We start from the raw sequence: 27,597 nt of genomic DNA, 5'->3' as shown, positions 1-27,597 counted from the left end.
GATGTTTGAATCTATTTAGGTGTAAATGCAGGTAATTACATCCTGCTATAATTACATGTAATTCTGTTTATTGCATGTGATTATAGAAAGTGATTATTTCACTTCAATGATCAGAAAGAAGAAGCCACTCAGCAATAAATTGGTTTATATTTGTGGATCACTTCTAACTTGTTTCTGTGAGAGACAATATGAAGCATAAATGTTTCATTCAGTTTAACTCTTAATAATGTACCTGCATTCTGTACACAGCCACACACACACCTGTTGGTTGTAACTCATCAAGCTAATCAAAGTATTCAGGACTATTTAAAAATAATGAACAGGTGTGTTGGATAAGGGATGGAAGTAAACTATGAAGATCACAGGCCCTTCAGGAATGTAGTTGACTAGCCCTGCCCTATAATATCCCCCTACCCCTAAACATACCCCTCACAAAAAACTTTTGACATTTTTAATAAAACATTATTTAGTATGGTCTCAGCTATTTTAATTATTAAAGGGGTCACTTTTATTATTGCTTTTGCCACTGCTGTCATGTTGTGGAGATGCTGTGTGTTTTGTTGTGAATGTGAAACTACTTTGTTTGACCTTCCAAAAGAGCACACAACTAGAAATCAGTGGTTAAGTTGTATTTACAACTCTGTTCCTGAACAGCTCAACCCAAATATTCAGATGTAGGCAATGCATTTTACGGAGGATGAGGACTGTTTCCTTGGAGAGTAGCCTACAATGTCGGTGTCTGTTTCTATAAAGTGGGGCAATTCCAACTTTCTAAGTACAGTTTGGTGCTTCTGACTCACAGTCTGTAAGTACGTCTGTATATTTAAAGACTTTGCCAGTGACTATTCAAACGCTAGTTTTGATCAGTTTAGACTAGCACTTTTCCAATCACAAATGTAGACATGGTTTTACATTTAAAAAAAGACAGTACAAGTCATTATAATCAATAATTATGTCCCCACTGGATAAACAAATGACTCATTTATAATGGCTTTTATTGTTTTTGCCTCAGGACACACAGCATCACGGTATGGTAAGGGGCATAACATCTTCGTCACATGCTTGAGATCTTTGGCCAATCACAACACACTGGATAGCTGGCCAATCAGTGTTCACCTTGCTTTTCAGAACAATGAGCTCTGTAAAAATTGACACATTTCAGAAAGGCGGAGCATAGATGTACATTATGTGGGAAATAATGTTTTTTTTTGTTTTGTTTTTTTTTACTTTAAACCGCATAGACATATTGGTTTAAATATCAAATACACAAAATAAAGTTCCCAGTCATATGACCCCTTTAAATAATTAATAATCGTGAATCATGTTTATGTTTATATACCAGTGTTATACCTATGTAATTAAACAAATTTCTGTCCTCATAAATTATATAATCATGCAAACACACACCCACCCACGTAGCCTAAGCCTAAAGTGCAAATGCTCATTTAACAAAGAAGACAGAATAAGCTTTCAAAGGTTAAAGAGTTAATGTGAAAATGCTTTCAACGTGTTGTCAGCTATTTACTGAGATGACTTTAGTGCATTAAAAGGTTTTTATTTTTTTAATGGGCTGTAAATCAGGTGTCTGTCAGGGCTCTGCTCTGCCTTGAGTTTGAACTAATAAGTGAATCTCACGAGTCCCCATACTGATAATTATTTGGAGCTTTATTTAGATTAATATATTATATGCATAGTATGGATAAATACTATGTTTCTTCTTACTTGTGAGATTCTGTCGTTAAAAGCTTTGCAAGAAGGCATTAGAGAGGGGAAAAATATAAAATTTAGTTGTAAGTTGTAAACAAATAACATTTCTAAAACACACACACACACACACACAGCTAGGCTACACTTTTTTACACACGTATATTTAATTTAATTACGTCCGTGGAAGTTGAGATTATTTGTAACAACAGGTGTGTTTTTTTAAAGTTTTGACAGAAACAAACTCATTTAGCTAGATAAAAGTGGCCAGCGATGATTATTATGCTGAGAATGTGCACGTCACCAACTCCCCAAACGAGGACAGAGAGCAGCAGAAATATATGAACCTGTCCATCAGTATGTCCAGAGAGCTAAGAATCTCAAGGCGGCTGCAGAAGGATGGAAATCGAATACACCAGAATCAAGCCGTGAAGCTACTAGTAATGTGCGCCCTCTAACGGTCAGCGGTGGCATGATATAATGATCCATAGTTACAGGTAAATATTTATTTAAATAAAGCGGGTAATGAGATGGCCAGGATCTTACCATTTATTGACATTTCATTGCAACAGCTCATGCATAATGCAACCAAAACAGAGGTCTGATAGCATACAAAGGCTGCTAAGGACAACAGGCTATTCTGATTCTAGTCTGGTCTTTCACCTCATGTACCTTTAAACAAATACAATTCCCTTGCTACAGGGGATAGATAGATAGATAGATAGATAGATAGATAGATAGATAGATAGATAGATAGATAGATAGATAGATAGATAGATAGATAGATAGATAGATAGATAGATAGATAGATAGATAGATAGATAGATAGATGCATTTGCCCTACTTGTCTTACATCATATTACCGATAGAGGGCGCAATAGACCTACATACCATCTTTCATCGCTCGTCTCATGACCGCATGGTAATGTAAACAAGCTACCAGCCGGGGTGAGGTGACGCAATCGTGTGTCTTATTAAAAAAAAAAAATCTTCCATTGTTGTGGCGGTCTATTAATCATGTCAGGACAGTCGTCGCTGAGAGACTACAACTGATGAACGAATAAAACCCAAGACACTCATTTAAAAAAAGACGTGTATAAGATACTGTATGATTAATATCATGCAATTTAGGGAATTTATTTGAAAGAATTAAAATGACATTGGTGTCTTTCTATTATTATTTCATAGGATAAGGTGTTTCATGGAAAATCTTTAATTGGCAACATGCTCAATTACATTAAAAAAAACAGTCTGAGGCACACTTGGGTTATTTTACATTATTTGACATATTTGTTATATTATTGCCAAGAATATAAAGTGCTTGAAGTATTGAAATAGACAATGAGGAATACAAACAGGGTGAGGTAATAAAAAATAAGGGGATCATAAAATAAAAAAGGATGAGGATGAATTTATGTATAATGTGGAAAATACAAAGTTTAATGTTTAGAAAATAATAACAATAATAAAATGTAATTCTATATAATGCGGTAAATGTCATTAGCAAATTACTTAAACATATGGCATGACATCACTGCATAAAACGTGTTTGTGTGCATTAGCGTCTCTGTGTCAATGAATAATCAATAGATAATTTAGTCGCGACCAATAGGTCAGCCAAAAGCGGTCTACGTAAACCATCACCGGGGAAAGCTGATAGAAATCAAGTATCACGGCGAATCTGACCCCATCGGCAACATGCTCTTTGTTGTCTAGGTAAGCATGGGAGAGGGGGCGGGGTTAATTTTACAACTCCGGGGTGGGAGGAGCCTCTGGCTCCGGTGCGATCACTGATTGGACCAGATTTCAGCCCGGCGACTGAGATGGGATTTTCTAGCAAATAAGAAACGCCCCCACCCCATGCAGAGAAACTAACTACAAACAACAAATGTGAGAGAGTCGGCAGGCAGATACTCACTTACTTCTCACTCAGATACAGTGAGGTGCTGGGAACTTGGCTTAATCAGACGGAGACGTTCGCATGTTAATAGGACGTTTTGGTCATTTGATTTAGATTAGGACCGAGAGTGGCTTTATTCTGTATCCCATGACGACTAAAAACTATCACAATCTTATAGTTTGCGTATTGACAGCCAGCTGAGCCAAACAGGTGGTGCGTGTGTCAGGGTTTAGTTTTAGGGACAGGGATTCAGATGTCCCATTCTCACAGAGGACTTCATAGTAAGCAGTAACATTAGGTTCAAAGGACAACAGGTTTTGTTCAACAGGCGCAGGGATGCCCGATGCAGGAACAGACATGGGGACGGACAGCGGGAGGATTTTGGGGGTGAAAGCTCCACTGGCTCCCGCAGGAACAGAAAACACCCCTCCTTCGTCTCTGAGCAGCGGTCTTCAAGCTGACATCCTCCGAAACTTTTACCACACGAAAAGTGTCGGGAATTATCTGATCGGGAGGAAGCTGGGAGAGGGCTCGTTCGCCAAAGTGCGAGAGGGGCTTCACGCGATCACCGGCGAGAAGGTGAGAAGATCCAGTGTTTGACGCGTGTTAGCTAACTTGTATCTAAATCACACTGTAAACTCCCATATTGATAGTGTTTCTTCAATATAGCCTACAGATATACAATGTGTTTATTTCATTCTATAAGCAAACGAAGACGAAAGCATAAATCATCCTGTCAGTATACATTATTCTGAATCCATCCAAGATCACGACTGTTGCATTTGGTTTATCTATTTATCCATACCATTGCCTGAATAAGAAATTGTTAGTTGAAAAAAATAACACTACTTAAGTCCAAACTGTTTAAAATCCAGCCTATACATCAATGCTGTTTTATTGGTTATTTATACTACAGCTAGTTAATCTATTTGTTGACATTGTATGAAGATGAAAACTGCAAGTTAAATAGAAATTTTGGTCAACTGACTCCCCTCCCCTCAGTGTCAATGGCAGGCAAGGGACCATGCCTTTAATGCATTGTAATATGTTATTCAGTGATTCATTCTAAAACAAATGTTTACTGTCAATGTTAAGTTAAAAGCTGAATACTCGTCAGTAGATGTTGTGTTTGGGTGCAAAGAATGTCAGAAAAACCACCCTCTGATTATCAGATTGAGTTGTTTCTCACTGGTCTCATGCTCCTCATCATGGAAATTAAATTAGGCAACAGAGACAATCCTTGAGCCTGTTTGCATTCAGGTGTCTTTATTAATCTCAGACTCCCCCAGAGAAAGTGTGTAGTCATTCAGAATGAATGGATAAATACGTATGATGACTAATAGTTTTTAATTTATTTGTTTATGCTGCATGATGCTTTCTCTGTGAGTGGGGTGTGATTTTCGTTGTAACTGGCTGCTGCCTTCCTTGGAAGGATATGCTATGGGGTGGAGCTGGTATTCATTGTAGAAAAACAAAAGTAGATTGCACTTCCAGTGAATGACCTGAAATACCTTCTTAGCATATTAGGGATTTGTTCAGCCTTCTTGCCTCGTTTCACTGTTGCTGTGGGAAGGAGAAGAGGTCGGTCCCGGGCGATGATGCAAACGCTAGCAATCACAAAGAGAAGCGAGGCTGCCTCGTGCTCCTCTTGTCTCCTGCCTCGCTCTCGTTCTCTGACATCACCTAGAAAAACAGACGGGGTGGGGCGGGGCTCACGATCGGTGGGCGACAGCACATGCTTCCCCCATGTATGTTGTGAGCATATCCAACCCACTTTCACCCTCGCCGCCTTTGTCTGCCAGAGAGAAAAACAACATGTTAGTCTGAGGCTTTGGGGTCCCCCCGCCACCCCCCTTTAACTATCGACCACAAATGTCCCCCATCAACAATGCTTGCAAAACAGGGTGCTTTGATCCAGAAATGTCGGATTAGTATTTTAGGGAATTGTTTAGGGAGGGGATTCTGCCCTTTTTTCTCAGTACGTCTTTTGACATGCACCACCGTTGACGTAATTGATCCAATTATCTTCTCAATTGGCCATGTATGAGCAGTTTGCTCAACAGTTTCTTTTCGTACCTAATGATTTGTGGTTGCACGGCAGGTCACCTCTTGAACCCTCCTCGGGTCATGCTCGGGGGGCTCTTTTATCAAGGCTATTGTTACAGCATACAGAGGGACTTTCAATCCAGGACAAAGAAATCCTGTTTGATAAAGAACAAAGACCCTCTCCTCCCACCTTTATCAAAAATAAAACATTGAAATGATGCAAATTATTTTATATAAATATAAATATATAATATATATGTATAACAGAAGGGGGGGTGGGGGGGCTCTGTTTGGCTTAATGTTTATACAGCATTAGTCGACAAATGGGTGGCATTAAAAGCCATTTGGAGATTTTTCCCTCAGCTGGAGGTGTTCCAATGGCTACACATCGGTCATTTGTCCTTATCCCTCCCCCACCAAGTCCTCTACAGGATCTCAGGGTTGAACATTCAAACCTTGAGACGTGAGGAGACAGGCAAATAAGAGTCCTGTCTGTCTTAGTCTGGCTTGCTTCACCTGTTCAGGGCTGTTAGAATAATTCTGTACATCCACTAAACACTCAAATTGTATTTTATATATTTACAAAATCTTTTTTTTTTTCACAGGTGGCAGTAAAAGTGATTGATAAGAAGAAGGCCAAAAAGGACTCATATGTGACAAAGAACTTGCGTCGTGAAGGCCATATTCAGCAGATGATCCGGCACCCCAACATCACCCAACTGCTGGACATCCTGGAGACGGACAACAGCTACTATCTCGTCATGGAGCTCTGCCCTGGTGGAAACCTCATGAACCATATTTATGAGAAGAAAAGGCTGGAAGAAAGAGAAGCCCAGAAATATGTACGCCAGCTAGTCATGGCGGTGGAGCACCTGCACAGGGCAGGAGTAGTTCACAGGTGAGAAACGAAGTGTAAAGTCATTCAAAAGGGAACTTTAAGCAAGACTTTCCAAAGAAACAAAGAAAAGTGAAATCATGCAGAAACCATAGGTTGATACTCCAGATAATATTGTGTCTTTGTTTAAGTTCAGATGGCTGGTTTGATAAATTAAGGTTGTTTAAATAACATTTTCTGTCTTAATTTCAACAGAGACTTAAAGATTGAAAATCTCCTCCTTGATGAACAAGACAACATAAAGCTGATCGGTAAGCATTGTCCGAGATCTAAATTACACAGGGTTTTTAAATGCTACTTAAAGAACAGCACAAAGTCTCAATGACTCCTAATGACACAAAAGTGAAGTGACATGGAAGTGTTCATCTTTAGCATGTGGTGAAGACTGATTGAGTAATCAGTATCTCATTAAAAATAAATGACCTCTCACCTCTTTGTGAGACGGCTGACAAACACATGGCTTTTATTTAGCATTTAGGGTTAGTGCTGGGCAGCCATAAACCCTTTTGCACCCCTTCTAGTAGGAACATCAGTCCCTCTATGAGAAAGTAAATGCAAATACCCTTTCTCTGTTTTCCCATACAGATTTTGGACTTAGTAACTGTGCGGGCATTCTGGGATACTCTGATCCCTTCAGCACACAGTGTGGCAGCCCAGCATACGCCGCCCCTGAGCTTCTCTCAAGAAAGAAATATGGGCCCAAAGTGGATGTCTGGTCAATGTGAGTTCAGGAAATTTGAAGCACTGTGTTCCAAGTTTGCATTTGGGACATGTTTCTGAATTTAACTTTATGTATGTGTTTCAATGTAGAGGGGTGAACATGTATGCTATGCTGGCTGGTACCCTACCATTCACCGTGGAGCCATTTAGCCTGAAAGCACTGCATCAGAGGATGGTGGACAAGGATATGAACCCTCTACCTCCATCCATCTCTTCAGGTATTGAGAGAACTACATCTCTGAGTTTCCCAAATGTTCTTTAGGACCACAAAGGTCCCATTGAAACAACAAGAAGCAACTATTACATGCTAAAAATAAGTTTTGTCCTCCTACCAATTAGGTTTTAATGGGCATCATGCTCCAAATGTTAAAAATGAATACACTCTTTGTAAAACTACATGTTTTTTAGTCCAGTATGATCCATTTTTTAATTAAAACATCCTCAAGAAGTCATACTTAAAATTCTCAGTGCAGTGCCGTCGGCTCATAAACTCATAAACACATAGGCTCATAAACTCATAAACACATTGCAAACGTGCCAGATAAGTGGTGGCCTTATTTTTTCAACCACAAGAAAAACTGGTTTTAGCCACAAGGAATGATTTGCTTTGTTCAGATTTCTTTACAGATTTAATTATTAACCTTCCACAGAAGTAAGGTGTTTCCATAGTATGTACCTTAAGGCGATGCCCACACACGCACAACAGATGACAATATGTGCACGTGCATGTTGTGTTGCCATGGACCAATCACTTTACAGCTTCTCTTTTGTATTAAATTTGAAAAATGTATTTGACCAATCATTCTTGTCATGCGCTTATATTTATATATTAAAACAGATTATGAGGTTTATGAGCACAGATTAGTGGAAAAAACTGCTGCAAATACGACATGATGATGTCATCCGTATGCTAATGAATGACATTTAGTGACATTTAGCTACTTTTCAAGCAGGGTTTAGCTACTTTCCATTGAAAATACTGATCATAGCATGCGTTTGCGTTTTCATGTGGACATGCAAGTTTTTTAGTTTTGTTTTTAACGAAAGAAGGAAACGCTTGGTTTATAAAAATACCCATGTACATGTGGTCATGGCCTAAGAGTCATCTCATCTTTGTTCTTTATTGAGTGATATGATGCAAGCACAATTCCAGATAAAATCTGTTTAAGAAGAAGATAAACATTATGATTAATTGCATTCTTTTTTCCATTGCATTACACTTACATGATTGATCTTATTAACAGATGGCTCATTCACTACTAAATCTGTAACTGGATATATAACTACAAGATGATGCAGTGTTGAAACGAGATTAGCTTTATTATATAATAATAAAAAGAAAGATAGAAAGATAGCACAAAGGCCTCACCTCTTCCTGTCTGTGTTTACAGCTGCCACCAGCCTGCTGAAGAAACTTCTCGAGCCTGACCCCGACAAAAGACCCAACATCCACCAAGTGATGGCAGACCCATGGCTGCAGTTGGGAAACCCTCACACTGGAGTTCCTTACTTAAATAGGTTAGTCACCTAATATGTTGGCAGGTCAAAGTCACATCTCTTAGATCTTTTATGACTTATTATGGCCTAAAATATTTTGTTGTAACTATCAGGATCCACATTAAGGAGATCAACCACACAGTTCTGCTCCACATGACAGAGAAAATGGGCTACAAACACAGTGAAGTTCTGAGCGCTGTGCTCACTAACAAAGCTTGCCACACGCTGACGGTGTACTTCCTCCTCAGCAACAAGATGAAGAGACTCTCAAAAGAGTACAGGGTAAGTTAGAGAAAATAATGACATCCACATGCCATTAAAGCATTTCAGTTCATTCTCATGAGTTTAACATTGTGTGGTTCTCACAGGAGAAACAGTACAACATTGAGAAGGAGAAAAAGAGTGAGCTGTTCCAGACTCAATGGAGGAAGCACGTTGAGAAGGTTACGATTCCACCCAAGCAGACACCCGCATATCTCGCTGTGAACAAAGGTCCCACCAAGGAGAAGAAACAGAGAAATGGTGAGAGCCTGAAACTAGGCTATAGACACAGTACAACATAGACAATTATTTTCACATCAGTTGTGTGCATGTCTGAGAATGAGAATGAATTCTACATAAAAATAACTGCTTGAACAAAATTCAAGACTACAAAATGTACAAAATGTTTGCCTACAAATCCACCACTGGCTCTGCACCCCTTTACCTAAATTCATTACTTCAGACTTATGTGCCCTCTGCAAGTGAACGTTGCTTTATTGTGCCGTCCCAAAGAAGCACAAAATCACTTCCACAGACTTTTTAAATTAAATGTTCCCTCCTGGTGGAATGACCTTTAAACATTAATCATGACTTCACCAGTCACATGTAAGACATGTATTGAAAACCTGTTCCACTCACTCATACTTGATTGGTTGCCAAGCCATGTGACTATACTGAAGGATTCAGAGCCTCAAAGATGCTTCAACTCAATATAATAGAGGGCATAGTTCATTAACTTGTACTTAATTTTTTCTCTTAGATCGATAGCCACAAAAACTCAAGTTTACTCACCATCACATACTTCACCATCACCTCACCTGTAAGATTTACTTTTTTTTTTTTTTTTTTTTTTGAAAAATGTCTCGGTTTGTTTGTCTGTCTGTCCTTACATTCAAAATCAATTGGATCCTATGTTGTTTTGCCTCATTTTTCTTTCATTGACAAGAACATTCAAAACAACCAGCTATTTAAAATATCAAGTGCTAAACCTCAAAAGACATTCTCTAGCCCAGCAGACTTTCACTTTCTGTATGACAGAGTAATGGAAATATGAATCTAAAATATATCAGGCCACTGTTTAGTAATTGCTTGTACAAATAACACACGAGTTGGATCTCTTCTCAATCAAACTCTTTCCTCTCTCATTTTCAGGTCTTCTGAAAGCTGTGACTGGAGGTTTTAAAGATGTTTACTCAGGACGTGATGGCTGCATCACCTCATCCTCTCTGGAGTACATGGAGATCCACCCCCTGTACCCAACCCCACAGTCGACCCCAACCCATCCTACACCCGAGACCCAACCAGACCAGAAAGACAGATCCAAAGATTCCCCAAAAGCTGTCAAAGTCCCCGCTCGCCCACCTTCCTCCCTCGGCGCTCATTCCTGGGCTTCCGCAAGCAAGGAACCCAGCAAAGACAGTCCTCCATCACCATGGTACAAGCTGACCAACGGAGAGCTCTCTCCACCTCGACATGTGTCTGCTTTCCAGCCCGATAGCTCGTACTTGAAGAAGGCCACGATCCCAAGCATACCTGCTCTCATCGTCAAACCTCAACCCAAGAAAGCTTCAGAGTGGATGAGCTACACGGTGTCCAGCGGTAGCCCACCTAGCAGCGTGGGAAACAATGAACCCGACAGCCCACCTGTTCACATCATCAAACCTCAACCCAAGAAAAGTCCTCCTGCTTCAGAGCGGTTGAGCTCCTCAGAATCAAACGGTAGCCTGCCTAACAACAAGGGTAGCGATAAACCAGACAGCCCTCAGCACCGCATCAAGTTCCCTTCCATGGGCATCGGGCAGATTTTAAAGAAAAAGGTGTCGCCCTTCAGGATTCAGCTGTCGTTCAAGCCAGAGCGTGTGGTGGAAGTGGAGTCTCCAACTCCCTACCATATGCAAACTCTGATCTGTGCCACAGGGGCCCTCAAAACCCTGTGCTGAGGAGAAGAACTTTTAGATTATATAAAGTCAGATGTATGCAGTAACATGTTATCTCACCAACAACGCTTGCAGTTTGAGCAGTTGGGCTTCCCACTCGTAGACCAGATGTATTGCTAACCCCCACAGGGAGTCATTTGGCATGTGTCATATACATAGCTTGAGTGAAAACTTGCAGAGAACATATAGGCTCTGAACACTGTGTAAAATTAGCCCTAGGATAGTAGACACTGAACATCAAGTTCACATGCAGCAGCACATACAACACGAATCTAGTCCAAGTGCCATGTAGCAGCTTAGCAACAACCTTTAACGCACAATTGTTCTGTGAAACAATGCTGTCACTGCCCACAATAATGTGTGTACTAATGTGTTCATGTACAGTAATACTACGAAGACTGTTAATGAATGGTTGGAGGGGTTTTTGACAGCGTGCTTATTTGATCAAACAATAATAGTGATTTTTAAGCTCTTATTGTATTTAACCTCAAATTGTAATGACACTCAGGTCAACAATGCTGAACTTTTCTAATTGCCTCAATTTTAAACCTGTAGTGAAACTGTCAATATTTGATTGGAAGATGACATTTTGTATTGTTTTTTCCCCTTTATAGGGGATTGCTGGCATTTTGTATAGCCTTAAATATCTGCATTCAGCCTTTGGGCTGCAATGGAAGATTTACAGTGTTATTTGAATTCTTAGTGTTTGAGATTCATTCTACCTACAAAGTAAATGTTGGGTGAAATAATAGATTGTGCAATAGTGTGTATATATTTAATGGCTGACCTGGTTATTACCAGGGTGATGTTTTCTCTCCCAGAAGTGTCTTTCATTCCATGTGTTTGAAGGTGATTCATGCTGTCAATACACATTAGATTTACAAGGAAGACCTCTTTCACAGTCTTCACGTGCACCGAAGAGTATAACTGTGAAAAAAAAAACGTTCTCATCACAGCTACGCTTTTGCATGCACACCAGAAAAAAGAAAATGTGATGTCAGTTTTTGGTGACACGTCTTTGTACTTTTGTTACGTTGAAGAGCAATTTGAAGGTCTTTTGTAAGTTTTGTATTGTTTTGATTATTGCCAAGTAAAAAAAAAAAAAGATTTTCTAAAGATGTAAAAAAGATTTTAAATATTTATATTTAAAAATATTCTTTCTTTTCTGAATTTCTATTTTAAACCGCCATGTATTACTTCATTGACACAAATAAATGCACAAAACCTAAATACAGATTTGTATTTCTTTTGTTCATACATACATAAAATGTTTTGTCACAAAGTCGTTTACAGAGAAACAGGTGTTAGTGTAACTGTACGCTTTTCCCATGAGAACCCAGCAATAAACATTAAATGAGTGACAGCTGAAAGACTCGGTCAGATAATCCAGTCAGCTGCACCCTCACATGCACAAACACCCATATTATACACCCTCTCGTGCCCCCAAACAGAGACGGGGGGGGGTTGACCCACAGACATGTAGATTCAAGCCCTGATAAGTCTGTGCATCTAAGCTGATAAAAGCTGAAGGACAAAAGAGGCTGCAAAGTATATTAAAACAAAATTCTTTGTTTACAAAGGATGGCACTCATCGAAAATCCGATCAAGAGGCGAAAACAAGCTCTGATAAAAAAATTAAATAAAAAAAAATCCCAACAACAACAAGAGCTGAAGATATATTGGCTGTGATATGTAGAACAACATTTACACCAAACATTTTACTGCCCACAATCCATTTTACCTTAAAGTTTTAGCTCTGACTGATTCAAGAACATCCATCAAGCCCTTAAAAAGAACTGTGAGAGTTCTGTGGTAAAGTGATGATATCAAATGGAAATATGAATCTCTTCTACTCTTGAATATTTTCTACTCAGCTGTCTAAGCCTAACACAAGAATAGACGGGCTCCACAAATGTCGAGTTAACCTGCTGACATCATAACCTGAGCAAAAGGAAGGATAAAGAAATCACGGATATCCTCTCCATTGGACTAGCAGGGCATGTTAATGTGGCAATGTCGCAAGTTAAAATCCCCAACCCTTTGGACAAGGTGCCCAAATCAGTGTTTACTGTCGTTACATGGCTAAGACCATCATTAGAGTCTAAGTCAAATAAAGGCCCTCTTGCTGCATTTAGACTTCTTAATCTCTCAATCTGTTTAGGTTCAGATCCTGATTGAGACTAATCCTATTTTCAAAGGCGTTTTTTTTTTCAGCTCAGGAATATTTTCTTTGTGTCTGAAAACAAAACAAAAACAAAAGACAATCTTCACTGGTATAGTTGCCACGTTTTCAGGGTGAGTTTATTTTTGAAAGTCAGTTTCTGTAAGGACAGTTTAAAGTTTTGTGTGGAATATCGTCACATGGTAAGGGGAATTAATTAAAAAATTCAACTATTTTAGACTTTTCAGCTAAATCTGTTTATAAAACAAAAAACTCTGATTAAATGTAATGTAAAAAATGTTGTTTTGTCAAACAAATATCTTAATGAATATATTCTATGAATTTTAGAACTTTTAAAACATGTGACAACTTATTTCTAAAACACAAAATACTTTCAGTACAATATAAAAAGTATTGTTTTGGACAACAAATGTAAAAAAAATAAAATAAAATAAATTATATATAAATTATATATATATATATAGTAATGTCATTACATAAATTATATAATTAATTTTAATATATGGAAAATTATATTGTAATTATTGCCAGTCAATGTACCGGTAGATATTTTGTAAAGTTCCTACTCTTAAGTATATCAAAACTTAAGTTTTGATTTGTAATATGCATTGGTACGGGCTAAATTGGTAATTTGGATTTCTTTAATGTTTTTATTTATTTATTTTATTGTACTATCCTAACAAACCATCCATCAATGCTTATTCATTCAGGTTTCAAACTGGTCCTGGATCACAATTATGTCATCCTGTAAAATAATATTTGCATACAGCATTTAAAAAGAAAAAGCATATTCTTTATGTGTCAAAGTTCAACATATCAAAATTCTTTCAACAATAAATGCCAAGTCCAATGAAATGTTGAGGCGAATACAGGAAAATGAGAATGCAGCTGTTCCAAGCAACACTCAATTTGCATATAAGCAAGAATGGACTGGCAAATCCTGTTTTGAGCTCCGCTGCTATTGGAGGGTTTGTCTCTACAGTCCTTGTGTCGATTGCCTCACGGGGCTATTTGCAAAGAAGTACCCTTCACTTAATCAGACTGTCTACATTATTGATTACCAGCCCACCAGTCCTCCAGGACAAACTGTGTGCGCGTGTGTTCATGTCTGGACATTGAGAGGGAGGTGGATGGGGTGGGTAAGATCATACTGAAAGTGCAGCGCATCAGCTCTTCAGTTCAAGTGAGATGCACTCTAAGATTGCAGCCAGCATCCATTAATCAAAGTGACAGCGGCTGGCAGAGAAGGTGGAGAAATTAGGCTATGGGAGAACAAATACATAAATTAACAAAGACAGCAACATATGTACAGTTCAGTCGTTTTTTGTTGGTGAACAAATCAATGTTTTAAAAAAAAAAAAAAATTTTTTCATTTTTTTCATTTCATTCTTACATTTATCATTCACCCTTTTGAACTGCTTTAGTTGGAAAACAGTGTTGTGAAAGAGCATTTTATTTTTGGGCTCATGAACGAATATGTTTCTTCAATGACTGGGTTTGAGATTCGAGGCACTGAACCGATGTTGTTCGGGAACAAAATGAACCAGACATTAAGAGATGACATTTTGTTCCTTTTTTGAGATTTGCTGTCACCCACATTTTAATAAAGAACAAAAAGACATTGCAGTTGTTTAATAAATTGGTTGAATGAATAATTCAATGATTTGGAAGGCATAAAACACTCACCATTCAGCACCTGTTATAACCAGTAGAACAGGACACTGAAGCAAACAATGAGCGAATCTCAACAAATATTTTATGTAATCTTTATCTTGTTGAACACAATAAATAATAATGCAGAAGTAAGTCTATGGGGGAGATTTCCGGTTCATTAGCCATCGTGAAATAATGAAAAGAATAACAATGTGTAGTTAATGGTAAAACTGTTTGCAATACAAACCAGTGTCCTCATTATGAAGATAATACATAAAAATAGTATTGTAAGACACACCCATTTTCAATATCAATGGGCTGTTTTGTACAGCTAAAAATAGCTGGAGGTAATGAGACCAGAAGCTAGACCTATAAAAATATGGCTGTGCCCACTCTTATGGGATGAAGAAGGTGGATAACCCGGCTTCAAAGAGCTTTAAAGTTGCAGATGACAAAACAATATGCACTTCTTATAAACTAGGGGTTGAAAAACTCTTGATTTATTTTTGGAGTTTTTGCCTTTTATTTAATAAGACAGTGAGACAGGAAGTAAAATGGGGAGAGGGGATGGGATCGAAAATGTCAGCGAGCCAGGACTCGAACATTGGACACCTGAAGCACAACAGCGCTAACAGAGCCGACAACTTCAGAACCTTTAAAGCTGACATTTATGTAATGAAAATCGAGTCAATTACATTAGTAGTTACTAAGAAATATATGCTAGAACTTTTCTGTTTCTAAGTTATTTTATTGTTGACAATTCTGAGCTACTGAATGATTCTGTGTGTGTTCGATATACGAGCTACTGTCTGTAGCCTGTGTGTGTGCATTACAATACAGCACTCACAATTAACTTATCTATACAATAAGCTGTTTAAAACCTGCATTCTCCTATTCAGTTTTGAGCATCCAGATGGTATATTTACACATCTTGTAGAGCCCTTTCGGAGTATGCCTTTATTTGCCCTTTTAACTGTTTGGAAATGGAGCGTAAATATTGACTTAAAGATTTCTTATCCTGTTGCTTTTCTTATCTACCCCATAAGAGTGGGCGTGGCCATTTGTAAGTTTAATATGTCTGGCTTCCAGTATCAGGCTTCTATCCTGGCTTATATTTTAAACTGGTCTGTCTTACCATACAATTTTTATGTATTATCCTAATTATGAACACTCTTGTTTGTAGTGCAAACAGTTTAACCATTTACTGCACTTTGTTATTCTTCTAGGTTAATGAACCAAAAGTCTCACACATTTACAGAAAACGTCTTAGTCCGCGTTGAAAAATAAGGTGAATAGGCCTGTGACTAGTCGACGTCAGGATTAAAGCAGAGCATTAAAGTAGACTAGTTCAGTGGTTTTCAATCCTGCTCTTGGGGACCCACTGCTCTGCACATTTTGTGTGTCTCCTTTTTCTGACACACTCAGCTGAGTTCATGGAGCTCTCTCTTAACTGGCTGGTGATCTGAATCATACGTTAAAAAGGTGTTTTTAACATATAGATCATTTTAAAGGAACCAAACCTAGCTCAGGAACCAGCTGAAAGTGACCTTTAGCCGTTTGGTGTTCACACTGTGAACTCAAAAGAGAACCTGGTCCTTTACTTGGTCCTCTTCAGCATTAATGTGATCTCAAACTTTTTTGTTCACAACGCAACTTCATAAAGACTCAGACCCCAGCTCTCTGAGCAGCAGTGGAATGCTGGAGTCTTACCTTTTGGAAAATTTGGAAGAGTAAGTGAACATGGAAGGAGGTGAGGAAGAGCTGGAAATCCCTGATCATGCCACAGGTCAAAATATTCACAGAGCTTTAACAATGCATTTAAATCAAATGTAAAATTAAAAGGGAACATTATGTATAAAGTTATTTCAATTACCTTTTTTCTCAGGTAAGGTAGTATTACATTTTTTATTTGCTACTAACTTTTTTATTGCTGCTATATTTCACTGCTTTCATTGACACACACACACACACACATCACTGGCAGATCACGCTGCGCGCACACAGAATTACTCGCAGGCATTGACACTTGCGTTCAACACTGCCAGTTTTATTAATATATTAGCTTTGATACTGATTCACTATTTCTCAGTAACTTGAAGGTAACATTTATGTTGTGGTGTCTGATTTAAAAGAATGGTAAATCTCAGCTGCGGTTCTTTGCCTTCCTCATGAATTAAATAAATTCAATGCAAAGCTAGCTGTAAAAAAACATAAATGGAAAAATAATTGTTTTGTATTGTTAGAGAATAAACAGTTGGTTTATTTACTTATTTTTAATCATATACATATATATACGAATAATATTTGGCCCTATTTTTAATCATATACATATATATACACATAATATTTGGCCCTACTGTTAATTTGGTCCATATTGCTTTCACAATTGCCGAGAAAATCAAGCCACGAACTAAACAAACCGGTTTGCTTTTGGGTCCTTTTAGGAGGATCTGAAATCACTTGGTTTGTTCACACATAGGAGCTGAACTGCTCCGAGAGCATTTGGAGGGCTCAAACAAACTAGTTGTGAAAACACCCTAAAGGAGATACAAAATGTGCAGAGCACTGGGTCCAGGACTAGGACTGAAAACCACTGGACCAGACAATTAGTCTGCAAAACCCTTAAAATGAACAAAATTATTGTCTGTTGTTGTAAACCCTTATACAGATATCATTTATAGTTATTGTTATTGGTGTAAACGGGCCTTTACTGAGATGACTCCTCACCAACTAGTACAACTAGATATGATTGGCCTTTTGAGGGATGAAGAGTGATGTTTCCCTCTACTGGACACAAACAGTAAACATTATGCTATAATGCCATGTGCTATACACACGTTTTACCTCTTGTCCCTATTTTTAAGTCTTCTGGGTTTACAGGCAGAACCTAGGAGGAGTTCAAAGGCACAAGAATGAAGAACTCTCTGCTGGTGAGGTGGAGACCACGCCCCTGCGAACGACTGAAGCGCGACGTCATCAGACTGACAGACCCCCCCCTCGCAAGCTGGTTGGCTGACTCGCTGGCCGGCAAATAAGGAAACGACGGATGCGATGGCAACAGGCTCTAGCGACAGCATGTGTGCTTTGTTTCCATGGCAGCATGGCCCTTAGATACAGCTCTCTGGTTGGTCCGAGGTGCACGGATTCCATCAGCCGCTGTTGTTATGCTACCCCAGCTTTGAGGGTTGGGGGTGCGTGCCTTCAGGGTCTGTACTAGTCTTTCCCGCCTCCTGGTGGAAAGTGTTGCTAGGCACATTAGACAGGAACTGTAAACAAAAAAATGGCTTGAACCGAAATGCCCCCTCTTTCTCCCACCATTCACTTATTACTGAGCCAGTTTTTCAGAGGGTTGGGCAGGGATATTTTGATGCAACCGATGAAGTATCAAAAATAAACGGGGGGGGGGGGGGGGGGCTATGTGTTTTGCTTTACCATTATATTTACTGTACACGTGTATACATCTTGTAAATACTAGCATCACATATGACAACAACACAAGGATCGCACATGAGACATGAAATCCAGTAAGAGTACAGCAACTTGTAAAGAACAATACAATTGTCACAAAACCTATGTACTGTACTCATACATCTCTTAGAATGACAAAACTATCTTACACTAAAGAGTGTCCACAAACCTCATTCACAACAGATGCATGGGATTATTACCCTCAGTCATAAAACAGAGCGCTCATATCATTTCCCAGAACTGCACTGGAGGTTATTTTCAATCTCTAGTAGGCGTTGTCCTATTATCACAACTACAGATTTTATATATATATATATATATATATATATATATATATATATATATATATATATATATATATATATATATATATAATAAAAAAAATTTTTGCAATAACACAAATCACAAATACATCATATCTGGAAAATTATTAATCTACAGCAAATCCACAGAAATCGTCTTGTAATTTAGAAGATCTGTTTGATTTATTTGACAAGCACACACACACAAGGAATATGAAATTAAAACATTAACAATCACAAACAGATATAACTGTCAACACCCTTTTCTGGATCAAATTCTTGAACAGATCCTAATGTCTATTGTTTGCCGGACTCAGTGACCAAACAAAGAGCTCTTGCAGCACCGCGAGAGCGCCATCTGGTGTTTACTTGTGCGTGTAAAAAACACTAAAAAGCCCAGATAACTTTTTTCAACAGCTTTAATTTTTCTCTGTGTACCTCACCCATACTGGAACATGTTTTTTCTTTTTTTTTTTTAATGAATGGATTTATTTTATGACCCCCCCCAAAAAAAAAATCAGTTTTAAATTCAAATTAAAACAATAAAAAAAATTCAGGTTCTTGTTTTTAAGTTCAATTAATTGTCCCTCATAAAGTTTAATAACAAATATTATTTTTGTCATGTTTTCTACAAATTTAATATTGCCATTAATCCATGCGTCTGTAGTGCAAAAAAAAAAAGAAGCTTATTTTTAAACAGAAAAAGACTTACATCGGTTTGCATCATGCTCGTAGATCAATAATTTAAACAGTCTCTAGAAGGGCTACTTTACCTCTGTCAACTGCTGTTCCACAATATCCTGGTACTCCAGGGTCACTGGTCTGTCTTCTCTGTCTAATTCTAGCACCCGCTGGCCTGGAAATGCCGACTACATAACTACAGAAAGAAAGACACAACCTTGTCGTCAGTGTGATACACAAAAGTGATTGTGATTATAAAAAGGACTAACGATGAACATTGCACAGGCTTGTGCACAATAGGCTACTTACCTTAGAATATTTTCAACATTAAAGCAGAAAAGAGCTTGTAATCAAGATTATTTGGCTTTGATATGTTTCTCTGATGGGAGACAAATTTTCAGAGACTCTGATTTCATGTTTAGGTGGAAAAACACACGTATAAATAAATAAAAATAAAAATATCTCACCATCCAAGCTCCTTTCGAGTACCAGAAACAAAGGGCTCTTTACCTATGACAACATTGTCAGATATCCCTGAAAATACATTTAAAAATATTGTTTATGTTTTGCAGTCACTGGTATCAGTGCACAAATCCCTATATTTTGATTTCAGCTGTTTAAACTGTTTTTACCCACAGTTATGTTACGCTATTCTAACAAATGCATGCAAAGAAAATCACAATATTTCGAAATGCATAAAAGTAAACATTACATTACCATTCAAAAGTTTAAGATCGATAAGATTTCATGTTTATGAAAAAGTCTGTTATATTGACCAAGCACTTACTTTATCAAAATACACTAAAAATAGTAAAGGTATTAAATTTTTTTTTTCCAATTTAAATTCAATCTCTTCTCAACGATAAAATCTTTTAAAACAGAATTAATTTCTAGGAGGCAAAGCTGAATTACTCCAGTCTCCAGTGTTACATTATTCTTCAGACATCATTCTAATATTTTAATTTGCTGATTGGCTTTAATTTGCTGATCAAGAAACGTTTATTATGTTCTTATTATTGTCAGTTTTGTAAACGTTTTTGCTGCGTGATATTTTTGTAGAAACATTTTTCAGGATTCTTTGATTAGCCTGAAAGTTTAAAAGAACGATAAATCCGTAAAATCGTTTTTGGTAGCATTATACGTTAAATGTCTTCTCGGTCACCCTTGAGTCTTTGGTACATAAAATTATTAATTCCTTTCAAACTTTTGCATAGTAGTGTATATCATCCCAAGACTTCAAGTTATTACCAGCAATTTACCGACAAGAGCCATAAAAACATAATAATATTGTACGTTTGAGCATGATTTCGTTCTGCTGGTCGTCACTGCCTGCCCAGGACAAACTGTCGCCGACGGGTAGCTTGCATTTGGCGCACATAAACACAGCTGGACCGTCGCTTTCTCCATCTTCCTCCACTCTGCTGCTATCAGCAGCACTCTCGCAAACAGAGTATGTTTTATTGCTACAGTAACGTTAATCGGCAACTTTAATTTTGCCTGCCATTTCAGACAGAACATCAAAATCGCTCAATTCAATATATATTTTCAACGTCTTCAAACGTAGGCGGGCATTTCTACTTCTGTATTTTTGCAGTGATTTAGACTAAACGACAAGCGCGTAGCGCCCCCTGCTGCAATAGAGTTTCACTTCATCGCGTGAGGATCGATTTTAGATTATAAACATGACCAAGCACTGTCACACACATTATGAACGAAATATTTATCTTTTTTGTATTTATTTATATACCTTTATTTATATTATTTATATTTATATACCTTTTTTATAAAGGTGTAGTAGTCCAAAAAGGTTTGGATTAGAAGATAAACTCGCTAAAATGACTATATTAAATCTTATTGATTATTAATATTATGAATGATACTACATTTCGATCAGCTTCAGTGCTTCTCAACTCCGCCGCAATGCGTTTTCCCCATGGTTTTTCATCAACTTTCTCCTCAAAAATCACTTTCTGAGTGCTAATAAAAAATGTACCATTTGTTGTCTCACTTGGGACCCTAAAATCATCAGCAATGGAATGAATAGTGCGAATGTCACTGCTTTCAGGCACCACTGACTTGTTGCGCACTTGTTGCATCACTTTGAGATGTTTGTTTTTTGTGTGTCATATCTCTGTTTCCTCTTTAATCAAGGGAGAAACGATTTCGAGGGGATTGCTTTCTTAGAGTTTGGCTTGAAAGGACTGGGACGTCAAAGTTGCGGTATGAAAACATACTTTAAGTCGGGTGAAACTCTCTGGCAGGTGAGAGAGACAAATTTTATGGTTGCTGTTTTCACTAATAATAATTAGAAAAATAATTTAAACAGTATTTTAGAAATTATAGTATTTTTTCATACATAAATTTACATGTATGGGGCAGTGACACATTTTTTCATGGTTTGATAAGGCTAACTTTTTTCACAATAATAATTTAAATTGAATGGCTCTAAAAATATCATATAAAAACATCCAAATAATTTATTTAAATAATTTACACATTTTTAATAACTTATTATAGATCCAACCTCTCCACCTTTTCATTAGATTATCTGTTTAGGATCATCAAGAGTCAATCAGCTCAAGCCTGTGATGGAGATCTCCTGCTCCTCAGGTGTCCACGACACTCCACCTTAACTATTCAGTCTGAATTTTATGGACAGAGTTCAACCCTTCCCGGGATCGTGCCAGGAATGAGATGACAATGGCGTAATCAATCACAGCTGTACTGCTACCACAGCGCTGCAGGTGAATAGTCTGTGCTTTGCTTTCAGACAAAAAAAAAACATTTTTTACATGCACTAAACACTAATTTAATAAAGCTGTTTTAGTACCTTTTCAATAGTCCCATAGTGAAAACAGCCCTAAGATGACTCCTCTGGCAGCCGAACTTACTCACTTCTGGCTCATAATCAGGACAAGGCTACTACATTTTCCCTGCCTTTTGTATAACACACATTCTATGGTGTTTGATTATCTTTCTCCATTAGAAAGTGTTCTCTGAATGCTAGGGTCACAGAAATTGCCAGTTTCTGGTTAATCATCAAGTGTTTGGCAGAGATCCTTGTCCTGGAACCCCTAAATACCTCCATGTATCATACAGGTGTATACCTAGTAAGTATTTCCCCCTTTAAAGCTTTAATTGATTATTTCTTCGCCAATAATTTACTCCTGTAAATCAGTAAAGACGTTTGTCTTACAGATGAGCACAAGAAGAGAATAACATGTGAGAGAGATCGACTTTTGCTGCACTGCAAGTGTCCAAAAGTGCTGATTATCTACTCTGCTGTTTATGGAAGACAGCTGGAAGAGAAAGACTTGTGCCCATCAGAGAAACAACTACCTCCACCATTTGGTACGTTTTTGGATTTAGTAAGGTTTATATTTATTACTTTATAAAATTAGGCTTTGCAGTTGGACAATGTGTTGTTAAATTATGTATTTAAAAAAACACATTTGAATATGTTTGAATCTATTGTAATATACAATTCTGTTTTAATTTTTACCACATTTTATTTTTTTAGTTTGGTACTTTGATAATGAGACATAAAAAAAAAAATCTCTTTAATATTACAGAATGTTTTTTTCATGGAGCCCTTGACGTGGTATCCAGCATTTGCTATGGAAAACAGGTGTTTGTTTACCGTGGATAAGGAACGTTTAAAAAAAAAACTGCCCTCCTGGAACAAAAAAGTATATCACTGTCCTCTATGCATGCAGTATAAATGCTCTCATTCCATCAAAATCTTCCCAAAGCAAAATCTGTTTGAATGTGTTTTGTCTTGAATTTTCTGAGCACAGTCACAGGTATGGCGTACCATCTTCACAGCATTTAATCTTTTTGAGATGTTAAATCATTGATTGAGAGTGTGGGAAAAGACTAACATGTGGCCTTTGTCTCATCTCAGATTGTTGATTTACCCATATACATTTTCTTCCCATCTCATAAATTACGAAGGACACAAAAGTTGTTTGGAAACAAACATAGGGAAAGAGCCTGGCATTTGAAGGCCTCCAGGCTTCTTGTAAAACCTCCTGTGATTGCTTTAAATGCCAGGATTTTATTACTGATTGGAAGGCAGGATCAGTTAATCAGAAAAATATAAAGATTACCCATCGACCCTGCACTTAAGGATCCTGGAAATTGGAAGATGTTAACTCTTTGTACTGGGCCTTTTCAGTTCTCCAAAGTTTACTCAAGGAGGCTGATTCCAGCAGATTCCAAACTACCTCAGTTCCTAATCAGAGCACCAAAAAAGGTTACAGTACACCATACAGATCACTTTGTATAGAACATCTGTGCAGTTGAGGTAAATAAACTGTTAAACTGTTTTTCTTTGTTATTTATAGGGGAACACCCAGTTATCAGAAGAGCAAAGTTTCCAGAGAACAGTTTTGTTGCGAGCAGGTCTCTAATGACATATGGCTACATTACAGGTAAACGTCTCAAGCTTAAACATGCCTGGATTTTTTCATGAGCCCAGTCAACATAAAGCAGCCCAAATGGAGGAATGGTTTTATATAAGTATTTATATATATATATTTTAATTAATATAATTAAATTAGAGTTCTATAATTTGCTCACTTTCATGTAATTTCAAACCACTATTTATTTTACCCATGCTATACAAAGGATAATTTTACGAAACATTTTACTTGAAAATACTATATAAGTCTTTATAATTAAACATTTCATTAAGTTCAATGTTACTTGCCGTTTCTTTGCAATTATTTGTGAGATTTACTAGCAGTTTTCAGAATGAATATAGTTTCAAAGTAAATCCAAAGCTAACTATAAGTGTACGCACTTTTACTTTTTGTGTGAACTATTCTTTACATGTACTCACAAATCCTTTTCTCTTTCTCTCAGAGCATCCAGAAACGACGAGACTGCTCTTCACATCAAGTGTTTGTGTGGGACTTCTGATTGTTCTAATAGCTGTTTCAACACAGCTAACCTGCAGAAGACATCTAAATGCAAGTAAAACATTCAGGAAGAAGAGTAGAACAACTAATCTGGAAGAGGAGGAGACAATGAACCAGGATAATGATGAAGAGGAGGAAGATGAGGATGAGAAAGGGTCACTAATGGACAGCTCTAACCTGACAGAGATTGGCAGGAAGGTGTGTTGCTGGGAAGATGTGACGTACACAAAGGCAGCAGAGCTGATGGAAAGGATTGAGCGTAGAGAGCTTGTCATTCAGGAGATCAGGATGAAAGCATACCTCAATGGAAACACATGCTTCCTGCACTCATACATACCAACTGTTACGCAGAATGTGCAGTAGCTGTAATTTCAAACATAAGGAGTGAGCATTTTGAATGTTTTCGGCTACCAAAACACTAAAATTAAAGGTGAAGTGTGAAATTTTGTATCACAACTGTCTACAGACAGGTTTGAAAGATTTGAAAGATGCATTTTAACTTTAATAAATAACACACATCACCTTTAAAGACAATGTCAGGTAAAAAAAAAAAAAAGGAGGACATAATAGTATAGAACAACCAATGCCTGATGTGTTTTACTGCCTAAGTGAAGGTCAAAGTTATTATTCTGTTCTAGAATTATTCTGTTCAGCTGATAAAGTAGCTGTTGTATTACACTTTACATAATGTACAGCCATGTAAAGAGAAAAGTATTTCATAAATTATTTCTTTATTAAACACTGGATGAATAATATATGTGGTATTGAAATCAATTCAAATTGAGAAGACTGTTAAAAATTTTACATTAAATGTATTTAAAGATTAAATCATAGAATGGAAATAAAATGAACACAAACAGAAAGTACTTTAATTACACGACATCGCACTCAACTTTTCCAGTGAAACCACACCTCCCGATACTGTAACCTCGACTTTGCCTTAAGGATTCCAAAATGTTCTGGAATTCCTTCTCAACTCTCTCCAAATTAACTCTGCGGTGTAACAGTCATCCTAGGAGCTGCACACCGACATCCTGTGTTTAAACAGCATCAGGTTTATACTGAGTAACTGGCAGAGGCACAGACAAATAGAGGAGAAGAAAGGTGTTCCATCCTTCAGCCAATGAAGAGCAGAGAAATCTGACGTCTCACGCTTTGCATTTGCAAACTGTCACATAAATACCTTTCATATGTAACGAATGCACCAAATGGCATAAAAACAGCAGCAGTAGTGTAGAGAGCAGTAGTGTATTTGTCAAATTGAGAGCAGCTGTAGATCAGCTGTGATTTTCTTTGTTCATCTATCTTGGGCCCCATTTGATATTTGTGAGTCCCTGGAACTGTCTTTTTAGGGCCTGTCTGTCCGACCAATCAGACTGAAGATATGAGTCATCATCTGCCTCTTCTAGTTTCTATTGGCAAGAACAAAACAGACCAAACACTGATGAATGCTATAAAATATATATAGTTGGATATATTTTAATCATTAAAATAAAACTATATATAACATTAACATACAATTAGATTATAAACTCTAAAAGTTAGTTAGAGGCCACTCACTTTTAGTTCTTCCTGCTTCTTGTAATAGTGCAGCATCATCTTTTTTTGATCCTCTTCACACTTCTCGAGCTGGTGCACCCTGGCCTCTCTAAAATGAATGTGTAAACAATTGGTGATCAGTTTTCATTTCATTAGGTCAAATCATCTATAAGGAAATTCTTTGAAGATAAGTTTAAACACCAGTTTAAGGTCACAAAAATACAACTGAAATTCAAACTGAACACATACTTTCTGACTTTTTGCAATAATTTTCATTTTCTCCTTTTTTCCAACATAATCCTGCAGCTTTTTGCCCCTCTACAGTTCTTTAGATGCCGACCACAGCTGAGCCTCTTCTTCTGGGATCACCAGTAATGAGGCCTGCAGAGGAAAGAGCCTTCATATCCGTATTGCAGCTTTGGTTATGTTCATCAAACAAATAAGGTACATTGTATTGGTTTGTTTTATTATTAACCAATGTGCATTTAGTTATTTAAAAGGATATTCCATCTAAAAAATTAAAATTCTGTCATTTCCTCAGCCTCATGTTGTTCCAAACCTGTCCAAGACTTTATATCTTCTGCAGCGCGCAAAAGAAAATATTTAGAAGAATGTCAGGAACCAAACAACATCGAAGCCCACAGACCTAAAAAAAAAAAAAAAAAACACATGCACACACGTTTCTTAAAATATCTTCTTTGTTCCACAGAAGGTAGGAGGTCATAAATGTTTGGAACGACATGAGGGTGATTTTGGGTTGAGTGTTCTTTTAAGAAAGACAGAAGATATCTCAGTTACCTGTGTTCCAGTTAGATCCTCTTGATTTTCATGTGGAGGCAGCCCAATTGGGTAAACTATCATCACAGCTCCCGGCAACTGCTCCAAAGCCTCTTTGACCAAATCCAAGGTAACGCATTCATTTGCTTTCACTTGTTTCTTTAGAGTAAAGAAATTAAGATCACAAAACATATCAAAAGGGTAACAACATATTGAAGTTGAGAAGTATTCTATATTAGAATCAGATTCATACTTTTGATTCATACACTGTTTTCCTTAAAACTTCTTTCATCTTCTTGTTCGGAGCTAAATTGAAAGTCAGAATTTAGTTATAGCAATTAACCGGGCACTTCAAATGTAAACTTTAAATGTGACAGCGGACTACCATGTCCATTTCGACATCCAAGCTCATCCTTCTGAAACATACGAGCAGATCCTGTCCACTTTTAATCTTCCATTATAGATGGTGCAGACCTGCTGGGTCAGTGTGTCAATCGACACATCCACTGTATTATTGAATAGAAACTGACTCTCATCTCCTCGTTTGAAGTACAACTGAACCATCTCCCAATTGCTGAATTTGTCCTGTGTAGACAAAATCTGAGATTTTGAGATACAAAAAAAGATATATAACCACCGGACAACAACAACAACGACAGCAGCAGCAACAACAACAAATAAGTGTTTAGGAAACTGTTTTGCGTCCCGAGACTAGCGCCTATGTTTGGGTTTGTTGCCATGACACCCAACACCGCGCTCCAAGAACATTATTCAAACATAACATGCGAGCAGGCTTCATAACATGTGAATTTGAGGCGATAACGTCGTAATTATACAGGCAATGGGCAAAATTAAGTTAATAAAAAATGATTATTATCCAAATAATACTCACTCTTGATAAAGTAAATGAAAGGAACGCGGATACGCGCAGAAACAGTAGAGAGGTTATTTACACCGGAAGTAACGTTAGCGTATTCAAAATAAAAGCTTCAAACGCTGTCTAAAATAATGTGAACTTATTCTTCACTGTTTTCTAGTTATCTTCATTAATTTATTACTATTGTTAGTTTTCAATATGCACACAGACGAATACGCAATAAATGATATCATACA

The 27,597-nt window shown here is 37.4% G+C and overlaps 1 protein-coding gene, 1 long non-coding RNA gene and 2 pseudogenes across 3 annotated transcripts; 2 read left to right on the top strand and 2 right to left on the bottom strand.

Moving 5' to 3' along the window:
* Positions 1 to 3,593: 3,593 nt before the first annotated feature.
* Positions 3,594 to 12,190, top strand: LOC113109948 (hormonally up-regulated neu tumor-associated kinase homolog A). Its single transcript, XM_026273851.1, has 9 exons — positions 3,594 to 4,183; positions 6,256 to 6,548; positions 6,741 to 6,796; positions 7,131 to 7,266; positions 7,356 to 7,483; positions 8,657 to 8,783; positions 8,876 to 9,044; positions 9,131 to 9,284; positions 10,176 to 12,190. The coding sequence occupies exons 1-9, from the start codon at positions 3,941 to 3,943 to the stop codon at positions 10,961 to 10,963; spliced, it is 2,094 nt and encodes a 697-aa protein (XP_026129636.1). The 5' UTR covers positions 3,594 to 3,940; the 3' UTR covers positions 10,964 to 12,190.
* Positions 12,191 to 17,311: 5,121 nt separating this feature from the next.
* LOC113110469 (uncharacterized) lies at positions 17,312 to 20,812 on the bottom strand. 2 transcript variants are annotated; one of them, XR_003293152.1, is made up of 5 exons: positions 20,540 to 20,812; positions 19,714 to 19,780; positions 19,556 to 19,625; positions 19,339 to 19,442; positions 17,312 to 18,061 (listed from the first exon to the last, which is right to left on the bottom strand). It is a non-coding gene; the product is annotated as an uncharacterized LOC113110469 (long non-coding RNA). The 2 variants fall into 2 exon arrangements; XR_003293151.1 differs by lacking the exon at positions 17,312 to 18,061 and having other exon boundaries at positions 19,159 to 19,442.
* An 804-nt stretch (positions 20,813 to 21,616) lies between these two features.
* On the top strand, positions 21,617 to 24,788 carry LOC113109482 (protein eva-1 homolog C-like; annotated as a pseudogene).
* A 96-nt stretch (positions 24,789 to 24,884) lies between these two features.
* LOC113109946 (cilia- and flagella-associated protein 298-like) lies at positions 24,885 to 27,549 on the bottom strand (annotated as a pseudogene).
* Between the last annotated feature and the right edge of the window lie 48 nt (positions 27,550 to 27,597).

This window comes from Carassius auratus, chromosome 10 (assembly GCF_003368295.1).
Source record: "Carassius auratus strain Wakin chromosome 10, ASM336829v1, whole genome shotgun sequence".
Lineage (NCBI taxonomy): Eukaryota > Metazoa > Chordata > Actinopteri > Cypriniformes > Cyprinidae > Carassius > Carassius auratus.
The sequence above is the reverse complement of the archived record's forward strand: the minus strand, read 5'-3'. Positions and strand labels throughout refer to the sequence as shown.

Excerpts from the sequence above, each read along its gene's own strand:
- LOC113109948 (XM_026273851.1), top strand. The coding sequence starts at position 3,941 with ATGCCCGATGCAGGAACAGACATGGGGACGGACAGCGGGAGGATTTTG. Across the intron at positions 6,797-7,130 it reads AGACAACATAAAGCTGATCG|ATTTTGGACTTAGTAACTGT; the intron begins GTAAGCATTGTC and ends TTTCCCATACAG. Across the intron at positions 7,267-7,355 it reads AAAGTGGATGTCTGGTCAAT|AGGGGTGAACATGTATGCTA; the intron begins GTGAGTTCAGGA and ends GTTTCAATGTAG.